This window comes from Solanum lycopersicum, chromosome 6, assembly GCF_036512215.1.
Source record: "Solanum lycopersicum chromosome 6, SLM_r2.1".
Taxonomy (NCBI): Eukaryota; Viridiplantae; Streptophyta; class Magnoliopsida; order Solanales; family Solanaceae; genus Solanum; species Solanum lycopersicum.
The window spans coordinates 711,820-735,272 of NC_090805.1; the positions used below are offsets into that span (position 1 = coordinate 711,820).

Below are 23,453 nucleotides of genomic sequence, written 5' to 3' on the forward strand. Positions count from 1 at the left end.
AAGAGTTTAAAATGTTTTCACATTTTAAATAAGAATGAAAACTGAGATTTCCAAATAGTCTTTGAGCTAGTATTCAGAAAAGAGTAAAAGCTTTCCCTATTAAGCAAGAGAGGAAATATTGATTTCCAATATAGTCATTCAACTAAGTTTTTGAGTAATTATCTCAAATCAAAGAAAGAACTATGTTTTTAAAACGTAAGAGTTAGTCATATTTTGAAAATAGTATTGAGCAGTGATATGAGAGAGAGTTCAGACAATTCACAATTTCCATAAACCATTTAGCTGTCATGGATAGAAAAGGGTCAATGACCAATCAAGTAGAAAGTCTTTAGGTGATTACATTTGGTTGCAAGAAAAATGTTTTGAGCAAAAAATATATTTGGGAAAAAAGTTTTAAAAAAATAATTAGTTTTTATGCTATTTTGTTATGTTTGATAAGCAGAAATATTGTTCTAGAAAAGTTCGGGTATAATCTAAGATAAATATTATTAGACTTGAAGGTGAGGGTAGGATTTGGGGTTCGTGGGAATGGACGCTATGGGGTGGAGTATGTGTTCAAGGGTCGGGAGGAGACAAATGGCGTAGGATGTCCTTTATGAAATTTGTTTTTTCTACTTTTTACTTGAAAAGTCATTTTCTTTTTTAATTTTTATGAAAACTTATTTTCCAAAAGAAAATATTTTCCCAAATTTTAACCAACCAAATATTGAAAAATTGAACAACATTTGCCGGAGATTATTTTCCTCCATACCAAATACATCCTTATGGAGTGATCAAACGACCCTTATTTAGCCAATACATTCAGTGACACATAGTGTGATATACGTTAGTGTGAATATGTAACTCCTTATTATTTCCTTCGGAATCGAAGGATTGGGACTAACAACTAACACCAAAACACTCATCCACATGCTTAAGGGCTAAATTAAATCTTATTCCTTTTATGATTTTATATGGTTACAATCTCAACCAACGTAGAGTATAGTAAAAATGTATTTTTTTTTAATTAAATTGCTTGAAAAGCAATCGATGCAACTCTCCTGTTGAAGTTCTTTGAATATGAGAGGCTTCTCTCAGTATGGATTCATGTTAAAACTTGTGTTAGTAGTAGTAAAACCATGTTTATTTGCTAATATTTAATGTTATGAGTTGCATCGATTGCTTTTCAAGCAATTTAATTAAAAAAAAATACATTTTTACTATACTCTACGTTGGTTGAGATTGTAACCATATAAAATCATAAAAGGAATAACATTAAATATTAGCAAATAAACATGGTTTTACTACTACTAACACAAGTTTTAACATGAATCCATAGTGAGAGAAGCCTCTCATATTCAAAGAACTTCAACAGGAGACTATTTCATACACTTTTATCTCACATTTAGGTAAACTTGGACCAAGCACCAATTATAGAAAAGAAAAAAGTGGTGGTTTAATTAGGTAGTCCATCAGGTTTTTGTTGAACTTGGAAAGCACTGACTCGTTATCCTTCCACTGCACAGACTGGGAGTTATTCGTTGCTCTGTGAAACCAGCCTCACGCAGTCCACCCCACTCTAAGAGCCAAGCAGCCCATACTTTCGTTTGGACCACGTGACTCAACTCCGTGCTTGGATAGGGCAAGCCAGACTAATGCCAACCAAAGTCCAGCCATCTGGAACAGCCTAACATCCCACTACATTGTTGCCCCAACTTAGGTTACAAGCCCACGTTACAAGGCTCGGCATTTAGATGTGTTATGTCATTACTATTTGTATTAACAAAAGTCATTGTTCACTAACGATGTGGGAACAAAATATGTAATAAGCAACTCTAGTTTTATTTATTTATTTAAGTACCTTTGAAAGTTAATTAAAATTGAATCTAGTCAGTTTTATGATATATTTTATTGAATATTTAGATATATTTACTTGTAGAAAGTGCTGTAAAAAATTCAATTAAATTTGTCATAAGTCGCTACATAATCCAAGCTCTATATAGACCTTTCTTTATTTACAAATAATTGGACAAAAGTACTCCAAATTAAAACACGGAACTACTTCAACAAACGATAATAAGTTCGAAGGATTAAACAAGTAAAACTCGAGGAAACTCAAAAGTTTTCTATGTGGTATGAAAAATATGCGTGATAGTAAGAATTAATGCTCATTTGGTTAAGTATATTTTTTCGTTAAATTTTTTCATAGTGAATATGCATCAGGTATACTTGGTCAAACGATAAATTTGATATCCTTCAACTGTCGAGCTTTGATGTATACATAGATAACACATGTCAAGCAATTTACATTTATCCGTTCTTGATTCTCATTATTGTGTTCATTTTAGTCACGAACAACACATGATCATTTCATATGTTCATAGAATTGACCTTTCACTAATTCTCCTTTAAGTGGCTTACACTTCACAGTCATATAACTAATTTTGAAATGTGTGACCCGTAGATACATTGTTTGGTAATTGATCATGTCATGTCAAATTTATAAATCATTAAAAAATTGTTTCCTTATTTCCTAAACATTGTCGTATAATGAGAATGGATTAATTCAATGACATTGTTGAACTCTTATTCATGATGTTGTTTGATCTCTTTGAATCTAGATTTTGGAATCTCCAATCAGGTAAAATTATCATTATGATAACTTGTTCTCGGCCATAACCCTATTCTCTTTGATGATTTATTAACCGTCTCTCGAGTTAGGCCTTTGGTAAGTGAATCTTACACATTATCTTTTGACTTTACATAGTTAATTGTGATAATTTCACTAGAGAATTATTATCTAACGACATTATTTCTTCTTCATCATATGTGACCACTCTTTTTTATACATAACATTTTCAGTTCTTCCTATTACATCTTGACTATCATACTGTATACATAAGTCAAAATGTAGATGAAAACAAGTTTGTTCACCAAAAAATATATATATCTTTCATTCTATATATATATCGCGTGAATTATATATATATATATATATATATATAAAATTCATCTACATATGCCTACAAATTTCCTTTAGGTTCGGTTGTCAATTCAAGTCTTACACGACTCCCTTAGGCTTAGCTGTTTTTTTTTTGGTTCTTTCTTCACTTCTTTTAATCCTTTTTATATTTGTTTTGGTTTTTTTCCTTTTTGTCTTTTTTTTTCTCTATTTCTTTTTTTCCTTTTTTCGTGGTTAGTTTATCTTCTTTTTATATTTTTGTCCTTTTCTTTTCTTCTATTTTTGTCTTTATTTTATTTTAAGATACTATATTAGATTAATATAAATATATAAAATAAATAAATAGACTACTATGTTACTGATGTAATTAGTTTAGTGAATAGAGATGTAAGTTTGATTATATTGATAAATTAACCATGTATTATTTTTTTCATTTTACAATTCGGAGTACTAAATCTAATAATGTTGAATAATGAGAACTTCATAAAAGGAAAAATGATTTTCTTAATCTCTTAAATTATGAGAAGAAGAAAAAAAAGTATGTTTTGGATAGAATCATTTATCATGGAAGGCTAATTTGGTATCTAACTTGGACGAGTAAAATAATCTATCGAATACTAATTTCATAGTTTGACACTAAAAATTGTATACTTTAAAAGTACATGAATTAATTAAGTAGTTTGTTCAATTGAACGAGACTAGCCTCATTACTTCCCATCGGTGAACATACGCCTAACTCCACCTACTCACTCATCATCAATCGCGACATCCTACTAAGACTAGCACTAGTAGACACCTATTGTATTAAAATCAGATGTTCGTGTTTTTTTACTATTGTTAATGAATCTCTTCCACAATAATCCTACTCTATGTTAGATCAATTTTATGAATACTATTCCGATCTAAGTAGTCTTATTTTTTTATTCCGTGCTAGGAAGCATTACTCCTCTTTATTCCAATTCGAAAATCAGAGGATTGAAGCTCACACACATAAAACTTCAAAAAAAAAAAGGAAAATAGTAGAGGTTTTTGCACATTTAAGTTACATATTGCTTGAACACACTTGAACTTTATTACATAGAACTTCAAAAGGGAAATAGTACATACTGCTTCAAACAAACCAAACTTGAAACACACACAACTTCAAAAGGGAAATAGTATAGGCTTCTGCCTATTAATTTTACATACTGCTTCAATAAGTCTGCAAACTAGAGTAGAGAATTCTTATAAGAATTCATTTATTCTTCAAACGTAGAGTTTTAAGCTTCATTACTCGTCACACCATTTCATACTTCCTGACTTCAGCACAAGTTACAGACTGGACAGGTAGGACTCAACTCGAGCCATTTATCAAGGCATACAGCATGGAACTGCAACAAAATAAAAAAAATGAGTGAACACTGACAAGAGTGCGAAATCCAAGACTACGATTAAGTTTGTGGATTAGAATTAAAAGAAGTGCAAAGATTAGTTAATTTCTGAGTTACTGGCGTTTATTCAAGCCTCAAAGATAAGGAAATGGTAGTTATAGTCGATAACATTGAGTGATTTTATCCATAATCATTGAAATTGAGCTTCAACACAGATCTATGTCCACGATACTGTGATTTAGGGAAATGGTTGAACATGATCTATTATAGAGGAAAGGAAGAAAATATTAGATAGAATAGGAAGAAACCTGATGGATACATGGAAAGCAACAAACAAGGTCTCCCTCAATAACTGGCTCCAAACAAATATTACATATCAATTCATCAGATGAACCATCTTCGTCGGGCACACCTATTGTCATAGATTCCTGCTTCATTTGAAAGGAGCACATTACAAAAACTGAAAACCCAAACCTAATGTTTTAAGTGAGTTGAATAGAGAATTTCATAAAAAGAAGCACAGAAGAACACAAAAGGACTAGAAAATATATGATAGGAAAAGTATATCGTGGAGCTAGAAAAATGTATATCATTAACGGGCTGCATATACAGATATCATGAGAGTTTTAGGTATTTTCCCCTCTCCCCTCTCTTGAAAATCTAAGGCAAATAGCTGTGAGAAAATTGATTTTTCACATTACTACTCCTGGATTTGCAAATATTATCCAAAAAAGGGAAGATGACAAGCAACTAAGGGAAAACAAGGGGTAGCTAAAATAGACGTGGAGAGGTCACCAAGCTATATATAGTATTTTGGCATAAACCTTGAGAATATGAAAGAAAATACCTGGTCTGAGGCTAAGGCTGAGGTTGAAGAAGATGAGGCCTGTTCCGGTGGAGCATCCTCACTGCAGGAAAGAACAATACTGAATCGTCCATTAAAATTTCAATGCAAAACTGTCGTTAAAAATTTCAATACAGATAAACTCATCGAAAAGTACACATTTTTCAACTTAACATTTGGTTCTTCAAACAAACTATGCACAAGTCATTAATCTCTTTGTTGCAGTTTCATATTTCAAACTTTTTTATTTTCCCCATCCTCTCAAAAATATATTCAAAAGTTCTTTTATTGTCAAAAAATATATGCAGAAGTTTTTGGTAGTTAGCTGAAGGGAATGTGATCAACTAGCATTACTCTAGATTTAAACCACCAATCGTCCTACTCTATGTGCACAAGAATTTAAGTGAATTCTAGGCTTGAGAGAAAAAAGCACGACTTAAAATGCTTGTGCTTACCTCTCTAGACAAGCATCTATCTCTTCGTCATTCACAGAAGGAATTCTGAAGATAGAAGATAACTCTCCGTAGGTATGGTGTTCTGCATATGGAAACAACCATATAGTAAGAAAAAGATTGTTTTTATTTTCCTGACCGAATTTTGAAAGGTGAGTATGATAATGATTCCAAGAACATATCCACATCAAAACTTTTGCTAGATAAAGTTTTAGCAGATTGCATAGCAAACATACCAAACTCATCAACTTCACGGTTTAGATTAGCAATTTGGAGCCTCAGGTCTTGCAATCGTCTTCTGATGGGAAATGATTCTAATGGAGGAACATCGTAATGAAGTTCATCAGAATCAATCAAGTGGTTAACCGGTGCAATCCTTTCTCTGTCTCTAGCTTGACGTATGGAACAAATTTCATATATCATTACAACTACTATCACCGGGACAACATGTAAACCAATGACACCCTGCGCGTGAAAATTTGACACCATTATGTCAAAATATTATGCCACCAAATGAGTCAAGAAAAATGCTCACTAATATTCAGCTTAAGACTAGGATGGAAGTTACCACAAGAACCCATGAATCATCAGGGGGGCTTATAGCGTAGATGACAACAGCTGCCAAACAGTTTAACAAATAGATAATTAATAGACAGGTTCCACATAAAGAATTTGCAAGAAAAGAATCATAAAAAATGAGGCAGAAACTTTACCTAGGATAGTCAGAACGACTGATGATAATACCGTTGCGCTTGAAAAAAATTTACGCTGGTAGTAAAGAAATTGCAGTGTCAAGACAACACTAGACTAAATACTGGTAAATATTTCTTGACCTCTACACAAGTATATATAACAAAGACTCTGGTTTACAGGGAAAAAAATCACCATTTCAGAAAACATGCAAGATAAAGAGTAATACAAGCAAGTAGCACAGCCATTAAGGACATAGGAAAACATCTTATGCTCTTGGCTGCATCTTTCACAGCTTGATTCAAGGGAAACAAAGGCAAATGCACGGAAATATGCAAGTGCTTAGCGGGCTTTTAACCATGATTTTTTTTACTTTTTCCAGAGTCGAACTCTGGGAAACAATTTGGCCATAAAATTCTGGAATTTTGAAAAACATCAAAAAGTTGTTCACTTTTTTCACTCCAAGTTAATCACAGAAAGTCAGAAAACCACATCAAATTCTATTCATTGCCACACATAACTTGGCCAATTTTCAAATATCATTTTTCACTTCTAATACAAAAACTACTTTATTCAAATATCACAATTTTTATAGTCAAACTTAATTTAAAATCCAAAACTCCTGAGGAGCTAAAACGAAGCACTTGATAAGGACGACCACAAGTCAAAACAAAAATTACTAAATATTCACCATCATAACTTCTAGAAGAGATGAATGATTCGTGAGTAATTTTACTAATTTTTAAAACTATGATTACCACGATCGACATAATGGCGAAGATTTGTCAAGGCTTCAGAAAACTGTACTGTGAGACCCTCACGTTCACTTACAGTGAAAATATCTGCATAATTCAAATTGTCAGACTGTTAGCCCGTATAAAGTTCCTTACCCTTATACCCTTTTATCAAAAGCACGCATGATCAGTCCCGGACTTAGTTGGAATTTCTCAAAGAAGTAGATAAGATCTTTAAAAGTAGAGATAACTAGTTGCACATGAGTAACGATAAAATAAAACAGAAGTGAAGAGCACCCATGTGTAAAAACAGCTAATTAGTTCAATTTGGGGCCTTGTTATAAGGTTGCCTTATCTACCTTGTTATAATAATAATGTTTGCAGATTATACCAGAATGGTTTCATATTCAAGCACAAAGTTAAGAGTAATGCTGTGAATGCTCATTCTCCTAAAATTATTTTTAAGTCAATCTCAACATAGAACTATCTTCTTATAGTTCAAGATGATATATCATCTCTTTTAGAACTTAGGCATATGCATTGCAATCTGAACCGATGAGAATAAAGATGACTCAAGACACATCTATTTCAATATGGACGTTTGGACAAAAAGAGAATTTCACTTGATGGCTAGAGTATACTAGGAATTGCACTTCCAAGCATTGTGCAACAAATTCATTACCTTAACAAATTGAGATCCCAATAGCACAAACATAACTCAACGGAAGAGTCAAATTGAGTATTGTGGATCTCTGATTTCTTCTTGCTCTACCACAATTACCATCTTAGCCTAGTACATGGTGACACTCAACTAATCTGAAACAGGTCAACATCGTGCTTATACAGGATGTTTTCTTGAAAAATTCATTGCATGAGGGTCGAGCAACTAATAATTTTTCAAGTATACTCATGATTTGCTAATGAAGTACAAACATAATCAAATAGAAGAAGAATAAATCACAAGACCATTCAAGCGTAACATAGGATGATTTACCAAAATGCAAGGCAAATTTAAAGAGGAAAAATTTGAGAAATAGAAATAGCAATAAAAGGAAATAGAGATCTAATGAACCTTAAAAGAGAAAGAGAATATCTCCAATGCCAGAAGCCACAATGAAGAACAGCATCAAGGAATCCGAAATTTATATATCAATGTTGTCGGTGTTGGTACAGTGTTCTGTTTGTCTGATTCGCTGCCTTAAGGTGTCTTTTGCATGAACCTTATCATCATTAGATCAGCACATGTCGACATTGCATCTTTACAAAAAAAAACTAACATGAAAATTTCTACACGCAACAAGAATATTGAATATAGGCTTTAGAAAGATACACTAGCTACTCCACACTACTCTTTTGAACACGACAAAACTAATAATTATCTTTTTTTTCATTAGTAAAAAAATAATAATATTCTTTTAGGCGAGGAATCCTATTGGCAAAAACCTTTGGGTAATTCAGAAATGCCTTTATTAGCAAAAACTTGTTTTTCCTTATATACAAATATTTTATCAAGGCATCAACTAGTAAATCAACACGCTTCAGTCCCAAATTAGTTGGGGTTGGCAATACGCACACTACATATCCGCATTCTATTCAGATCCATTTCATCCAAATACTAAATAATCACAAATTAACTATCAATATGAGTTGATATATCTTAATAGGGATTCAAGAACATAAGGAAATACTCGCATGTATAGGAAAAGTCATTTTAGCCCCTTTTTCTTTTATTTATCGGCAGGATAAGCTTATTGATAACCAGCATCAAGTGAGTGTTGGAGAAAATGTACAATTAGCATCATTACAAATTGAGTAAAGAGCTAAAAAAATTCAATCTTGGCTTTGACATCATTAACAACTACAACAATAACATACCCACTGATATCCTACAAGTGAGGTCTGGGGAGAGTAGAATGCACATAGACCTTACCACTATCTTCATGGATATAGAGATGTTGTTTTCGAAAGACCTTCAACTCAATTAGAACCTTCAACATTACTAAATAATGCCATATTGTACCATAAAGAAAGTGTAGAAAAACATTTGTATTGATTATACTAACACACTCTTGTTTTCTCTCTAAACGTCTTGTTTTCCTATCCTTACGGGTGGACAACCAAATGGCCCTAGGATGGCATTCCAAACCTTAACCTCAAGTTGTTGAAGAGAGGTTAAAAGTTACTGAAGTAAGTGATTATCTCATCTTAAAGCTTAAGTTGTTAGAGGGAGCACACTCTTATTATTTAACTGTATTTTCAACTCACCCCCTCATGTGCAGGCCTAATTCTTTTTTCATAGGCTAAGCATGTGAAAGTATTTATGATAATGGATAGTGGTGACATTTAATCCTAGGACCTCCCTTACTATAATACCATGTAAACAAATGAATCTTGAGCATAATTCAAGCAAAAAGTTAGCTCTCAAGGGGAGGATTGTCTAATATCATATAAAGCAACCACACATCCCTTTTTCATCCTATGTGGGACTTTTCAACACTCCACCATGTTGAACCTCATGCCTAGGTCTAGACATCTAAAGTGTGGGCAATTAATATGGGCATCCAACATCGGTAAACAATAATTGGGATGGGCCGTTCTGATGAAGTGTTGAAGTGTGTGACCATCTCATCTAAAAGTTTAAGTTGTTTGAGAAAGAACATTCTTATCATTGACTTGCATTCTCAATAAATGAATGAAAAGACGGTTGGAGTCCTCTTCTTAGCATTCACAAAGTACTCATATATTGCATAGATTAAGCCAAGTAAAGCAAGCTACCTTTTCTGGTGCAGCACTCTTCCAGATTGTTTTCTACAACCAGACTGAATTAGGAGAAATGTTTCTGGACAGAAATTGATAGCCGGACTTGACCATAAGCCACCATCTGCAGTTCCTTTCCATGACAACATATCAGACCTGTGAAGTGACAATTTTTAGCTATAAGTAAACACAGAAAATGAAATTGGACAGCAATAACATATAATGTTGATATGTGCATTCATTCACTCATCCATCAACGCAAATATGAAGTATTTAGTACTCAAAATGGAAATCAAATTACCTGTTGCGATTCGGAAATTGGTGTTCCATAATATATTGATTTGAGCTTTATCAACAACTAATTTCACATCTGGTTACTAAAATTTCAACTTTAGGGTTCGATTTCCACCTTGTAATACTCTTACCCAATTCCCCGGAGACCAAATATGTGAACGCCGGCCGAACTGTAACTCAGCATTTTTGCCACCCCTCGTCAATCTTGTGGGATCGGTTATTAAGAGGTTAAAACAAATTTATACTACTTAGTTTATAGTTTATTATAATTATTATTAACTTAGTTGTGTTTATATAATTTGGAATATTTACGTAATTCACAATTAATAGTTGTTCGTTTGATTTGTGTTTGGCTGTATTTGTATTTGAGGATGATTTCTATGCTTTTTGAGTTTTATTAATATGTTAGTTCAATTTTTTTATATATAACTTTTTAATTATTTTAAATAAACGTGTAGTTTTCGAATTTTGTATGGTAAACTTTTTTTAATATAATTTGTATAACGATTTAAAATTAGTATGTAATTTTTGAATTTATATTATTCAATTATATAAATACACACGAATTATATAAAAAAAAATTGTACCCGCGAATTATTGTCCTCTCTCGCTCGCCTCTCTCATCACTCGCTTCTCTTCTCACTCTCCCAATCTAGCTTGTCACTTTACCCTATAACATGTAGCTACGAATTGTAATTAACACACTATAGTTATCGAGAATAACTAAGTTATTTTTTAGTGATTATATACAAAAATTCTCCTATTTCCAAATAAGATATGCACATGCAATACATGTGTAGCGAAACTAGTTTATAGATAAATATAAGATTGTATGCTATCTAGTCAAATGCACTTTCTAGTTAAAAATATTGTTTGATCATCAATGAAGTCCGAATATGATAAAATTATATTTGTTATAATATTATACAATATATTTTTTATATTGTTTTTGTCGTAATACATTCATAATCATATATATTTTTAAAAATAAAAAAAATGTCATTTTTAATAAAAATAGCAAAAGTCCACAAATTATATTTCACATTTGTATCATATTTACCCCTCCAACACACCTCGTTTTCATTCTCACTACTGTAAGCCCCGTCCCCGTTACCCCCCACCCCATCTCTCATTAGATATAATTATATTATTTACAAATATTTTTACTTTCTTAACCATATATAAGAAAACAAAAAAAGAAAGATACACTTATTTTCCTAAAATAGAAGATGCGTATGTTTTAAGAAAACATTTTCCTTAATATAAAACAAATTCTTGGTGTGAGTTTTGTGTTGAAGAATTGAGTGAGTAGAGAACAAAATTCAAATTTGTGATGCGTAATGAAAACTATTACCTACATATAATTAATTATTATATAAACTATAGTCAATAACACTTCTTTTAGAACTCTTCTATTACACACTATACTCATCTCAATTTTCTAAAAAAAAAATAGCAAAATTATGGGGAACTTCTTCTATACACGTTACCTCCTCCATTCCAATATATATATATATATATATATATATGACATGTATTTTGAACGTATGATAAATAAAAATAATTAAAATGATAATTGATGTTGAAATAAATATTCATATTATATCTGTCTAAATAAAAATGATTTCATATAAGAAGTTGAAAAAAGTTAAAAGACATACTGCAACATTTTTTTTTAATCTAAGTAGTTAATTATTGAGATTTATTACTTTTAATGTAATTTGTAAATATATAAATTATTCAAAATGTTGTTTGAATTATTAGAAATGTATTTCTTCCTTCTATTTAAATTTATGTGGCACAAATAAAATTTAGAAATTCGATAAAAAGAATTATTTGACAATGTATTTTTATATGATTTTTAAAATAAATTACATTTTTAATTATATAATTTATAATACTTTTGTATAATTTTTAAATATATAATAATGATGTGTGCTTAGCCCATTTTACTATTGTATAATAGTGACAATTAAATGTAGATTGGTGGAGTATGCCACGTGCAGATATAAATATGTTGATTTTCATCTGAATTAAATAGATTATTTAAGAGTGTCCTTTAAAAAATTTCTTTTTTTTTTGAAAATATCAATATATATTCTATTTTCGATTCTCTAAAAAAAAATTCTACTAATATTGTATATATTTATTTTTTCAATATAAATTTGACCAATATCTTAACTTTAAAACAAGCAATTTTAAAAGAACAAAAGAAACTTTTGACTTCCCTAAACTTAATCCACACTTAATATATTCTATTTTCATACCATATCACAATCGCATTAAATTAACTAACAATATTATATAATTTTTATAATTATACCTCAAGATAAAACTAAATTAATCAAATACAGTAAACCTTACTAAATTAATTCTCGATTATATTTTAATAACAAGGCCCACCACATGTTTTATGTTGAGGCTTGATCTACATGAAAAAAATACATATATTGCACGTGTATGTTATGTCAATATTATCTTATGTAGTTAAAATTTTATATATACTATGTTATATAAAAGCAATCGATCAATAATATAAATTGTTAGTTCATATAATTTATATTTAGAGTCTTAATTAGTATAATAGTGCAAATTCACGTCTTAATTGAGACGCCTAAAATTTTCTTAATTTTTTAAAAATATATTTTTTTCTTTTGCCATATATTTCGAATCCCTTAATTATTAATTTTACGTTATATCTCTTGCTATGTACTTTTCTTGTACCATATATTTTAAGATTTTTTTAATTTCAAATATTATAAAGAAAACTAAATATCAATTTGAGAGGGAAATATAGTAAATGACAATTTTATCTCTTGTATCAGGTGTTTTGCATGTATGTATCACATTAATTAATAATATATATATATTTTAAAATAGTTTGTGTAAAATAATTAATAACATTAGAATGTGAATGTCATTATACACTTTCTTTCGATAAATCTTTCACTTAATGTACTGCAAGTTGAATCTTGAAATATGATAAGTGCCAAAAAAAAATTGAAACATAAATAGTAAAATACGTAAAAAAGATTTAAATTAAAAATCGCAATAATTAACAATATGAAATATTTGTTATATTTGAAAGACATAAAAATCAAGCTGGATTTTGAAGTTCTATATGTGCCACGTAAATTGCGAAATTCTATAGTAAAAATTTTTAAATGGGAAAAAAGATCTGAAATATATTCGAATTTAGACCGAAATTGTTGTAACAATACCGAACTTTGGAAAGGACCTTTTACCTCCCTAATCTATTTAATAGCATATTTTAAAGACATATATGATATATATGTTCACCTGGACATCATAAATATTGCATCACTATAACTAGTAATGTGTCCACACGGACATATATATACCTTTAAAATACGTTATTAAATAGTGCAGGGGAAAATGTCCTCCATAAAGTTTGGTATCGCAACAGTAATTTTGACCAAAAATGAAGTATTTTTCAGACTTCTTTCCCTTTAAAAATTATTTACAAAAGTACTATAAATCACAAACTAAAATATTTAACATTCCTTCCCTTAAATTGAAACTTTTTTCAGTTTAATTTGCAAACACCAAGTTGATCGCGTAGCTTTAGAAAGGACACCAATTTCAGGGGCTTTATGAACTTGTCTGCAACTTGATCTTCACTTCTACAATAAATAAGACTACTCTTTGCATCCTTAGTCAGATCACGCAAGAAGTGACACTTCACATCTACATGCTTACTTCATCCCTGTTCAACTAGTTCCTTTGAAAGATTAATCGTCGAAGTATTGTTCCAATAGATTGACGTTGGTCTATCCTGCTTAAAATGTAGTTCTTCAAGAATATTCCTTAGCCAAACTGCCTGACAAACACATAATGTTGCAGCTACATACTCTGCTTCGGTAGTCGACAAAGTAACAATAGGTTGCTTCTTTGAAGACCAAGAAATAACTCCAGAGCTCAACATAAAAACATATCCCAATGTACTTTTCCTGCCTTCAAGGTTTCCAACATAGTCACTATCAATGTAACCAACCAAATCTCCAGCTATTCTCATCTGATAAAGTATGCCAAGGTCACTGGTAGCATTCAAGTACCGCAGGATCCTCTTGACAGCTTATAGATGCATTTTTTCTTGGACACTCCATGAATCTGCTAATGAGACTTACAGTGTGCATAATATTAGGCCTTGTTGCCGTCAAGTACATCAATCTTCCAATGATTTGCTTGTATAAAATGTTGTCCACTTTTCTCCCTTCAGGTTCTTTGACGAGCTTCGGACCCTTCTCCATTGGTGTGCTCACAGTGTTGTTATTTTTCATCTGGAATCTGTCCAGAATATCTTGCACATATTTCTTTTGAGAAACAAAAATACCATCAGCGGATTGATTCACTTCTAAACCAAGGAAATAATGCACCATGCCTCAAATCTGACGTGTCAAACTCAACCATCATGGACTTCTTAAAGTTTTTAATCATAGACATATTACTTCCGGTATAAATTAAGTCATCCACATATAAACACACCATTAAGACCCCTACACATTCTCTTTTTATGTAAAGAGTATGTTCATTTGTACACTTTCGAAATCCCTCCTTTGAAAAATAAGTATCTATCCGACTATAACAAGCTCTTGGAGCTTGTTTTAGTCGATATTAAGTCTTTTTCAATCTAAGCACTTTATTCACACCACCAAATTTCACATAGCCATCAGGAGGTTATTCGATAAATACCTTTTCTTGAAGTTCACCATGTAGGAAGGTATATTTCATGTCCAACTGATAGATTTTCCAAGCATTTTGAGCAGCCAAAGCAATCACCAATCTAATGGTATCTAACCGAGCACGGGAGCAAACACTTCTACATAATCAACACCATATTCTTGCTTGTATCCTTTTGCTACTAAGCGAGCTTTGAACTTGTTGACCTCTCCATTTTCCTTCAACTTTATTTTGTAAACCCAGACACCAATGATTTTCTGATTTTCTAAAGATTTGTCAACTCTCAAGTATCTTTTTTTCAATTGATCTAATCTCTTCGTCCATGGCTTGCTGCCAGTTCAGGTCTTTAACGGCATCAACAAAAGATATAGGATCAGAATCTGAAAATAAAGAAAGATGACTTACTTTATTTCCAGATTTTCTAGTCCCATATACCTCATAATTTTCCAACCACCTTGGTGCCCCTCTATTACGTCTTGGACGTTCATTGTTTAATTGAGAATCACCTGATTCATGTTCAACACTTTCAGCATCCTGTACAACTGGACTTGCTTGTGAGCTGATCTCTAAAAGTCGTTCTAGTTCCTCTTCTTCTTCAACATAAACTGGAATTTGTTGAAACGAATTGTTATTTCTCCAATTCCAGATTGTTTCTCCATTAAAAATAACATCTCGGCTAACAACAATTTTCTTGGTAATAGGATTGAACATGCATGTGTCAAATATACTATCTAGTTTATTATTATAAAAAGACAACATGCATGTGTCAAATAAATGAGTATTTTTAATAAATTTATATAGCTCATGAGTACAAATTGTGCTAATAGAAAAGTTGGTTCAAGAACAACTTATTACGTGTGCGGCTCATCATATTACAAGTTTAGGAAACATAGAGGCAAAGTAAGTGAATTTAACTTTTTTGATCATACATTAATCTTCAAGTTAATTATGTGGTACTATGCATTCATAGAAGAGTTTTTTGTACAATAGTAAAAAAGTTAGGTAACCAGTTTCTATGAATATGTTTTGCACGAAGTTTAGATAATATCATATTTATTTCATGAGGTACAAAAATGTTATTAGACACCAATTTTATTCATGTAGTGTCTTGATCTTTGGTATTTGCTATCATATGTCGTCGTTACTATTTTTTATTATTGTTATTCTGCTTCTTCTTTTTCTCAAATTAATTGTCATGTTTTTTTTTATTTGTCATGTTTTATTTGTTTTGGTGCTAAATGTTTCGATGTAGCACATTCAAGGAGAGGTTTCATAACACCTCAAAAATAAGAACTAGGATTGAACAAGAGAGAAGGGCAAACCACGAAGGGGAGTCCACACGGACCGTGGTTGTGCACCCAGCAAAAGGTGAAAGACCACAGATCACTAAATGGTCTGTGGAGCTCCACACGAGCCTTGAATTGGCTCTTGAAAGAGGCTTGATAAACTTTGAGGTTTAGTTCACTTCAAACGATCATATATGTCAGCATAAAATGATTTAGGTGACATATAACCTATCATAATGATAGGTCTTTGAATCCTCTTTCCAATGCCACCAAGTTTGCCTAATTTCGAACCTAGAGTAAAAAGTTGTCCTCATTTTGGTGAAGCTTTGCCCGGCAAAGCATCTTCACGGACGGGTTGTGGTGCTCATGACATCCCGTGAAGCCTCTCTTTGAAGTCATTTCGTCAGATTTTAAGTGAGGTTTCACCCCCAAAGTCATTGGTTAAGCAACGCGTACGTCTAAATAAAGCTCCACACAAACTGTAAAATTGTCCGTTAATGAGACTTCTCAGATTTAGACTTCAAAAGGTCATATCTTTCAACACAAAATGAACTGGGTGACTCATGACCTACCAAATTATATCTGAGTCTTCTTTCCAATGCCACCAAGTTTGTCTGATTCCAAGCTTGGAGTAAAAATTTATGCCCATTTTAGAGGGCATCTTCACGAGCTGCTAGATGGCATTGATCATCATTACTTAAGCTGAATATTAGTGAGCATTTTTCTTGACTCATTTGGTGGCATAATATTTTGACATGATGGTGTCAAATTTTCACGTGCAGGGTGTCATTGATTTACATGTTGTCCCGGTGATAGTAGTCGTTATGATATATGAAATTTGTTCTATACGTCAAGCTAGAGATAGAGCAAGGATTGTACCCGTTAACCACTTGATTGATTCTGATGAACTTCATCACTATGTGCCTCCATTAGAAGCATTGCCCACCAGAAGACGATTCTATTTCAAACTATTTATGGGCAATTTGAAATCCCACTAGTTTGAAATACAATTGTCTTCTATTTCAAACTATTGATGGGCAATTTGAAATCCCACTAGTTTGAAAGACAATTCTCTTCTATTTCAAACTATTGATGGGCAGTTTCAAATCCCACTAGTTTGAAAGACAATCGTCTTCTAGCGGGAAATGTTTCTAATGGAGGCATAGTGATGAAGTTCATCAGAATCAATCAAGTGATTAACGGGTACAATCCTTGCTCTATCTCTAGCTTGACGTATAGAACAAATTTCATATATCATAACGACTACTATCACCGGGACAACATGTAAACCAATGACACCCTGCACGTGAAAATTTGACAACATCATGTCAAAATATTATGCCACCAAATGAGTCAAGAAAAATGCTCACTAATATTTAGCTTAACACTAGGACAGAAGTTACCACAAGAACCCATGAGTCATCAGGGGTGCTTATAGCGTAGATGACAACAGCTGCCAAACAGTTTAACAAATGGAAAATTAATAGACAGGAACCACATAAAGAATTTCCAAGAAAAGAATCATAAAAAATGAGGCAGAAACTTTACCTAGGATAGTCAGAACAACGGACTACAATACTGTTGCGCTTGAAAAAAATTTACATTGGTAGTAAAGAAATTGCAGTGTCATGACAACACTACACTAAATACTGGTAAATATTCTTGACCCTCTACACAAGTATATAGAACAAAGACTTTGGTTTACAGGAAAAAATCACCATTTCGGAAAACATGCAAAGATAAAGAGTAATACAAGCAAGTAGCAAAGCCATTAAGGACATACGAAAACATCTTGTGCTTTTGGCTGCATCTTTCACAGCTTGTTTCAAGGGAAACAAAGGCAAATGCACGGAAATATGCAAGTGCTTAGGGGGCTTTTGACCATCATTTTTTTTTTACTTTTTCCCGGAGTCGAACTCTGGAAAACAGTTTGGCCATAAAATTCTGGAATTTTGAAAAACATCAAAAAGTTGTTTTCACTTATTCCACTCCAAGTTAATCACAGAAAGTCAGAAAACCACTTCAAATTCTAGTCATGGCCACACATAACTTGGCCAATTTTCAAATGTCATTTTTCACTTCTAACACAAACTAATTTATTCAAATATCACAATTTTATAGTCAAACTTAATTGATAATTACTCCTGAGGATGTAAAACGAAGCACTAAGGACCACCACAAGTCAAAACAAAAACTAATAAATATTCACCATCATAACTTCTAGAAGAGATGAATGATTAGTGAGTAATTTTATTAATTTTTAAAACAATAATTACCACGATCGACATAATGGCGAAGATCTGTCGAGGCTTCAGAAATCTGTACTGTGAGACCCTCACGTTCACTTACAGTGAAAATATCTGCATAATTCAAATTGTCAGACTGTTAGCCTTATAAAGTTCCTTCCCCTTATACCCTTTTATCAAAAAGCACGCATGATCAGTCCCGGACTTCGTTGGAATTTTACAAAGAAGTAGATAAGATCTTTAAAAGTAGAGATAACTAGTTGCACATGAGTAACGATAAAATAAAACAGAAGTGAAGAGCACCCATGTGTAAAAACAGCTAATTAGTTCAATTCGGGGCCTTGTTATAAGGTTGCCTTATCTTCCTTGTTATAATAATAATGTTTGCAGATTATACCAGAATGGTTTCATATTCAAGCACAAAATTAAGAGTAATACTGTGAACGCTCATTCTCCTAAAATTATTTTTAAGTCAATCTCAACATAGAACTATCTTCGTATAGTTCAAGATGATATATCATCTCTTTTAGAACTTAGGCATACGCATTGCAATCCAAACCGATGAGAATAAAGATGACTCAAGACGTATCTATTTCAATCTTTAATATGGAAGTTTGGACAAAAAGAGAATTTCACATAATAGCTAGAGTATACTAGGAATTGCACTTCCAAGCATTGTGCAATAAATTCATCACCTTAACAAATTGAGATCCCAATAGAACAAACATAACTCAACGGAAGAGTCAAATTGAGGGTCGAGCAACTAACAATTTTTCAAGTATACTCATGATTTGCTAATGAAGTACAAACATAATAGAATAGAAGAAGAATAAATCACAAGACCATTCAAGCATAACATAGGATGATTTACCAAAATGCAAGGCAAATTTAAAAAGGAAAAAATTGAGAAATAGAAATAGCAATAAAAGGAAATAGAGATCTAATGAACCTTAAAAGAGAAAGAGAATATCTCCAATGCCCAAAAGCCACAATGAAGAACAGCATCAGGGAATCCGAACTTTATATATCAATGTTGTCGGTGTTGGTACAGTGTTCTGTTAGTCTGATTCGCTGCCTTAAGGTATCTTTTGCATGAACCTTATCATCATTAGATCAGCACATGTCGACACTGCTTCTTTACAAAAAAAAAAAAAAAAAGACTACCATGAAAATTTCCACAAGCAACAAGAATATTGAATATAGGCTTTAGAAAGATACACTAGCTACTCCACACTACTCTTTTGAACACGACTAAACTAAAAATTATCATTTTTCCATAAGTAAAAAATAATAATATTCTTTTAGGGTGTGGAATCCGATTGGCAAAAACCTTTGGGGTAATTCAGAAATGCCTGTATTAGCAAAAACTTGTGTTTCCTTATCAAATAGTAAATTAACACGCTTCAGTCCCAAATTAGATGGGGTTGGCAATACGCACTCTACATATCCGAATTCTATTCAGATCCATTTCATCCAAATACTAAATAATCACAAATTAACTATCAATATGAGTTGATATATCTTAATAGGGATTCAAGAACATAAGGAAATACTAGCATGTATAGGAAAAGCTATTTTAGCCCCTTCTTCTTTTTTTAATCGGCAGGATAAGCTTATTGATAACCAGCATCAAGTGAGTGTTGGAGAATATGTAACATACCCACTGATATCCCACAAGTGAGGTCTGGGGAGAGTAGAATGTACATAGACCTTACCACTATCCTCATGGATATAGAGATGTTGTTTTCGAAAGACCTTCAACTCAATTACAACTTCGACATTACTAAATAATGCCATATTGCACCATATTCACAAAGTACTCATATATTGCATAGTTTAAGCCAAGTGAAGCAAGCTACCTTTTCTGGTGCAGCACTCTTCCAGATTGTTTTCTACAACCAGACTGAATTAGGAGAAATGTTTCTTGACAGAAATTTATAGCCGGACTTAACTATATGCCACCATCTGCAGTTCCTTTCCATGACAACATATCAGGCTTGTGAGTGGTGATAACGTATGAATTACACAGCTGCTGTAACAGAAAACAAAAATCCTGAATAATTAACAATCATTGAATGGACTTCTGAATACAATACTATAGCCCCTTTTACTAAAAGCAACAAAGAATGTGCTCACACAAATAAGGAAAAAAAAATCAACAATAAATCGCAACATTTATCTCCAGTGCCTCGATCCCAATTTATTTGAGGAGAAATATATCTGTATTTTATATCCGTTCAACTTTAACTAGGTCTGTTTTCACTCCAACAAGAAAGATCTATAACTCACTAGCTCTGCATCGATAATTTAGTTCTTTGTCCCCAGTAGATATTCTGTTTAATATTCTGCATTTCCAAGCCCCTCTTTCGGGAATGAGATTTCATAGTAAAGAACACTCGAAGATATATATCATTAGTCAAATCCTTGCAAAGTTGAATAGCTGATAAGCTATTACCAAGAATGTGCCGTTGAGTCTACTTATATTTCCACAAAGCATAACTCCTTGCACCGGTCTTACGCCTAGTCCCTTCACAACGAGCAGAAAGCCCAGCTATCACGTCCGTTACTTATCTTTCCCAAAAGCAAATGTTGCGTCTATGTCAGCAGTAAGTGTAATTATAGAAACGAACTCCATAAAAAAAACGATATGAATCTAGCACATTTTGATTGCTATATGGAAAGACATTAACATCTCATTACTCTACGAGTTGTGTATCTAAAATCTCAAGGTTAATAACTAATGCGTTCAAAGTTCCAAACTGGAAAAATGTTCCACCATATTTGACATTAACATACAGTGTCTAGATAGTCGAACCAACATATTAGCTATGAGTGTGCACCACTTATCTCATGCTCAATCAATATCGATAATTTAAATACATATTTCATAAAAACATATACTCTCCCCATTCCATACCAATTCATGTGACTCAGTGTTTTGGACGGCGAGAGGCGACAAGGGCCTGCCTCGCCACGCTCGCCGCTCGCCGCTCGCCTTTCTGGAAAAGGCGCCAGTTAATGCCAAAAATTAAATATATTTAATTGCATATATAAATATCCAAAATCTCAATAGCAATAACATATATTAGCAAAATATTTCAATTCAAAACTCATAAGAGAACAGAGGAAAAAACATAGAGCACTCAGCACACTAAACATTTTTCCCTTATTACTTATGCTGATTAAGCAGTGATGAAGGAAAAAAAAACAGAGCAACTGAAGAAGAAGAAGAAAACTCAAAAAGAACTGAAGAAGAAGAAGAACAGAAAAGATTGCACGAGGAAGAGGAGTCGAGGAGCAGCAAAAGAGAGGTATACCTCAGGTCCTCAGTGCAGCAGCAACTCGAAATCTCGAAGAGACGCGACCGGCAAGGGGAAGAGGAGTCGGGGAGAAGAGATCGCGAGGGGAAGAGGAGTCGCGCAGTAGCAAATTTTGAAATAGAAAAAAAAACTAATTCACTAATATTCTTAAGTCAAATCTTTTTTAAAAAAATTAAATAAAAAAGGCGCCGCCATTATTGTCGCCATTAGCTGGCCATGCGTCGCCTTTTGTATGTCGCTTCGCCTCAATGTGGAATGGCGAGAAGGGCTCGCCTCGACTCTCGCCTTTGGCGATGAGGCGCTCGCCAGTCACAACACTGATTTGACTCAACATGGAGTTTACCTGTTTGAAAAAAGAAAGAAAACTCTTTTGGTACATGTCGTTCTAAACATGTCATACCATTTGCTCGACTACAGAAACTTCTTGTTTTAGGATAAATTGAGAAGTTTAAAGTTATATATATGGGGAAATAATGTACATTGATTTGTTAGATCTTATTAGAGCAAGTCGATTTACCTAAATACTTTTTAGTTTTATGACCAGCTTTCGCGCCACCTCCCACCTGCTACAGCTACCAAGGCCAGGACAGATAGAAAAAAACTATGCCCAACCCAATTACCCTAAATACTAACGAGAACTCAAACTGTAAAGTAACAATTTTCAGTAAGTTGTTCAAAATATGTCTGTAAGTAAACACAGAAAATGAAATTGGACAACAATTACATATAATTGGTGATATTTGCATTCATTCACCCATCCATCAACACAAACATGAAGTATTTAGTACTCAAAATGGAAATCAAATTACCTGTTGCGATTCGGAAGTTGGTGTTCCATAATATATTGATTTGAGCTTTATCAACAACTAATTTCAGATCTGGCTACTGCAATTTCAACTTTAGGGTTCGATTTCCACCTTGTAGTACTCTTATCCAATTCCCCGGAGATCAAATATGTGAACGCCGGCAGAACTGTAACTCGGCATTTTTGCCACCCCTCTTGTCAATCTTGTGGGATAGGTTAACTAAGGCTTAATATATTAAGGGGTTAAAACAAATTTATACAACTTTATTAATAATCATAGTTATACTAGTTTCACATATAGTCACTTGAAATTAATTAATTTATAGTTTGATAATTACGATATGTAAGCTACATGTTATGTAAAGGAAAGAAAGGAGCGAATTTGAGAAAAAAAATGGTGAAAAGACGGGGAGAAAAGTGAATTATATATGTATATTTGTTAGATAATTATATTATATTATATATATATATATAGCAAAAGAGATTGGGAGGAGATAGACAATGAGACTGAGAGGGAGGATAGAGGATAGCGAGAGAGGGCAGAGAGTGGGAGAGAGGTGAACTGTCTTTGTATATAGGTTAAATAATTGTACATTATATATATGTTTTTGTATATCCTGACGAATTATATATATACAAACATAACTAATTATATAAACTCGAAGTCAGCCCACGTAATTAATGTATAATGTTAGTCATGATGGTAATTATAGCAAATTATAGTTATGATGAGTAATTAAATAATATAAGTTTATTTATCACGTAATTTTTTCAAATTTATAAATATCACTCATCAGTCACTACTAATATTAACCATTAATATGTATAAATTTTGAATTTGTATAATTAGTCATGTTTATATAATTTAGCACATTTATATATTTCGCAACTAATAGTTCTTCCTTTAATTTGTATTTGGTTGTATTTGTTTATGACGATGATTTCTTTTGATTTTTCAGTTTTATTAATCATATACGTTCAATCTTTTTGTGTAAACTTTTTTATGTTTTTGA

General features: G+C 32.5%; 1 protein-coding gene and 3 long non-coding RNA genes across 12 annotated transcripts; all 4 read right to left on the reverse strand.

Annotated features, from left to right (window-relative positions):
- Positions 1 to 1,248: 1,248 nt before the first annotated feature.
- Positions 1,249 to 1,923, reverse strand: LOC107546765 (7S RNA for signal recognition particle). The gene is given in 1 exon segment (NR_136408.1): positions 1,249 to 1,923. It is a non-coding gene; the product is annotated as a 7S RNA for signal recognition particle (long non-coding RNA).
- A 2,044-nt stretch (positions 1,924 to 3,967) lies between these two features.
- LOC101256289 (E3 ubiquitin-protein ligase SDIR1-like) lies at positions 3,968 to 22,674 on the reverse strand. 8 transcript variants are annotated; one of them, XM_069298951.1, is made up of 12 exons: positions 22,445 to 22,662; positions 21,233 to 21,314; positions 20,175 to 20,347; positions 19,265 to 19,450; positions 18,346 to 18,429; positions 6,321 to 6,375; positions 6,176 to 6,225; positions 5,844 to 6,072; positions 5,611 to 5,692; positions 5,159 to 5,219; positions 4,620 to 4,739; positions 3,968 to 4,311 (listed from the first exon to the last, which is right to left on the reverse strand). In XM_069298951.1, the coding sequence occupies exons 5-12, from the start codon at positions 18,355 to 18,357 to the stop codon at positions 4,243 to 4,245; spliced, it is 678 nt and encodes a 225-aa protein (XP_069155052.1). In that variant the 5' UTR covers positions 18,358 to 18,429; positions 19,265 to 19,450; positions 20,175 to 20,347; positions 21,233 to 21,314; positions 22,445 to 22,662; the 3' UTR covers positions 3,968 to 4,242. The 8 variants fall into 8 exon arrangements, with proteins under 8 accessions (XP_069155052.1, XP_069155053.1, XP_069155056.1 ...); XM_069298952.1 differs by having other exon boundaries at positions 20,175 to 20,344; positions 22,445 to 22,646; XM_069298955.1 differs by having other exon boundaries at positions 19,265 to 19,447; positions 21,233 to 21,978; positions 22,445 to 22,640.
- LOC138349088 (uncharacterized) lies at positions 13,138 to 16,877 on the reverse strand. Of its 2 annotated transcripts, XR_011221599.1 has the most exons (3): positions 16,642 to 16,877; positions 16,106 to 16,548; positions 13,138 to 15,388 (listed from the first exon to the last, which is right to left on the reverse strand). It is a non-coding gene; the product is annotated as an uncharacterized lncRNA (long non-coding RNA). The 2 variants fall into 2 exon arrangements; XR_011221598.1 differs by lacking the exon at positions 13,138 to 15,388 and having other exon boundaries at positions 16,033 to 16,548.
- On the reverse strand, positions 17,279 to 17,741 carry LOC138349089 (uncharacterized). The gene is made up of 3 exons (XR_011221600.1): positions 17,618 to 17,741; positions 17,473 to 17,522; positions 17,279 to 17,369 (listed from the first exon to the last, which is right to left on the reverse strand). It is a non-coding gene; the product is annotated as an uncharacterized lncRNA (long non-coding RNA).
- Positions 22,675 to 23,453: the final 779 nt, after the last annotated feature.

Bases quoted from the DNA above. Each gene is read 5' to 3' on its own strand.
- LOC101256289 (XM_069298956.1), bottom strand. The intron at 4,740-5,158 runs GTATTTTCTTTC...CAAATGAAGCAG, and splicing joins CAGCCTTAGCCTCAGACCAG to GAATCTATGACAATAGGTGT. The intron at 4,312-4,619 runs GTTTCTTCCTAT...ATTTTGTTGCAG, and splicing joins GCTTTCCATGTATCCATCAG to TTCCATGCTGTATGCCTTGA.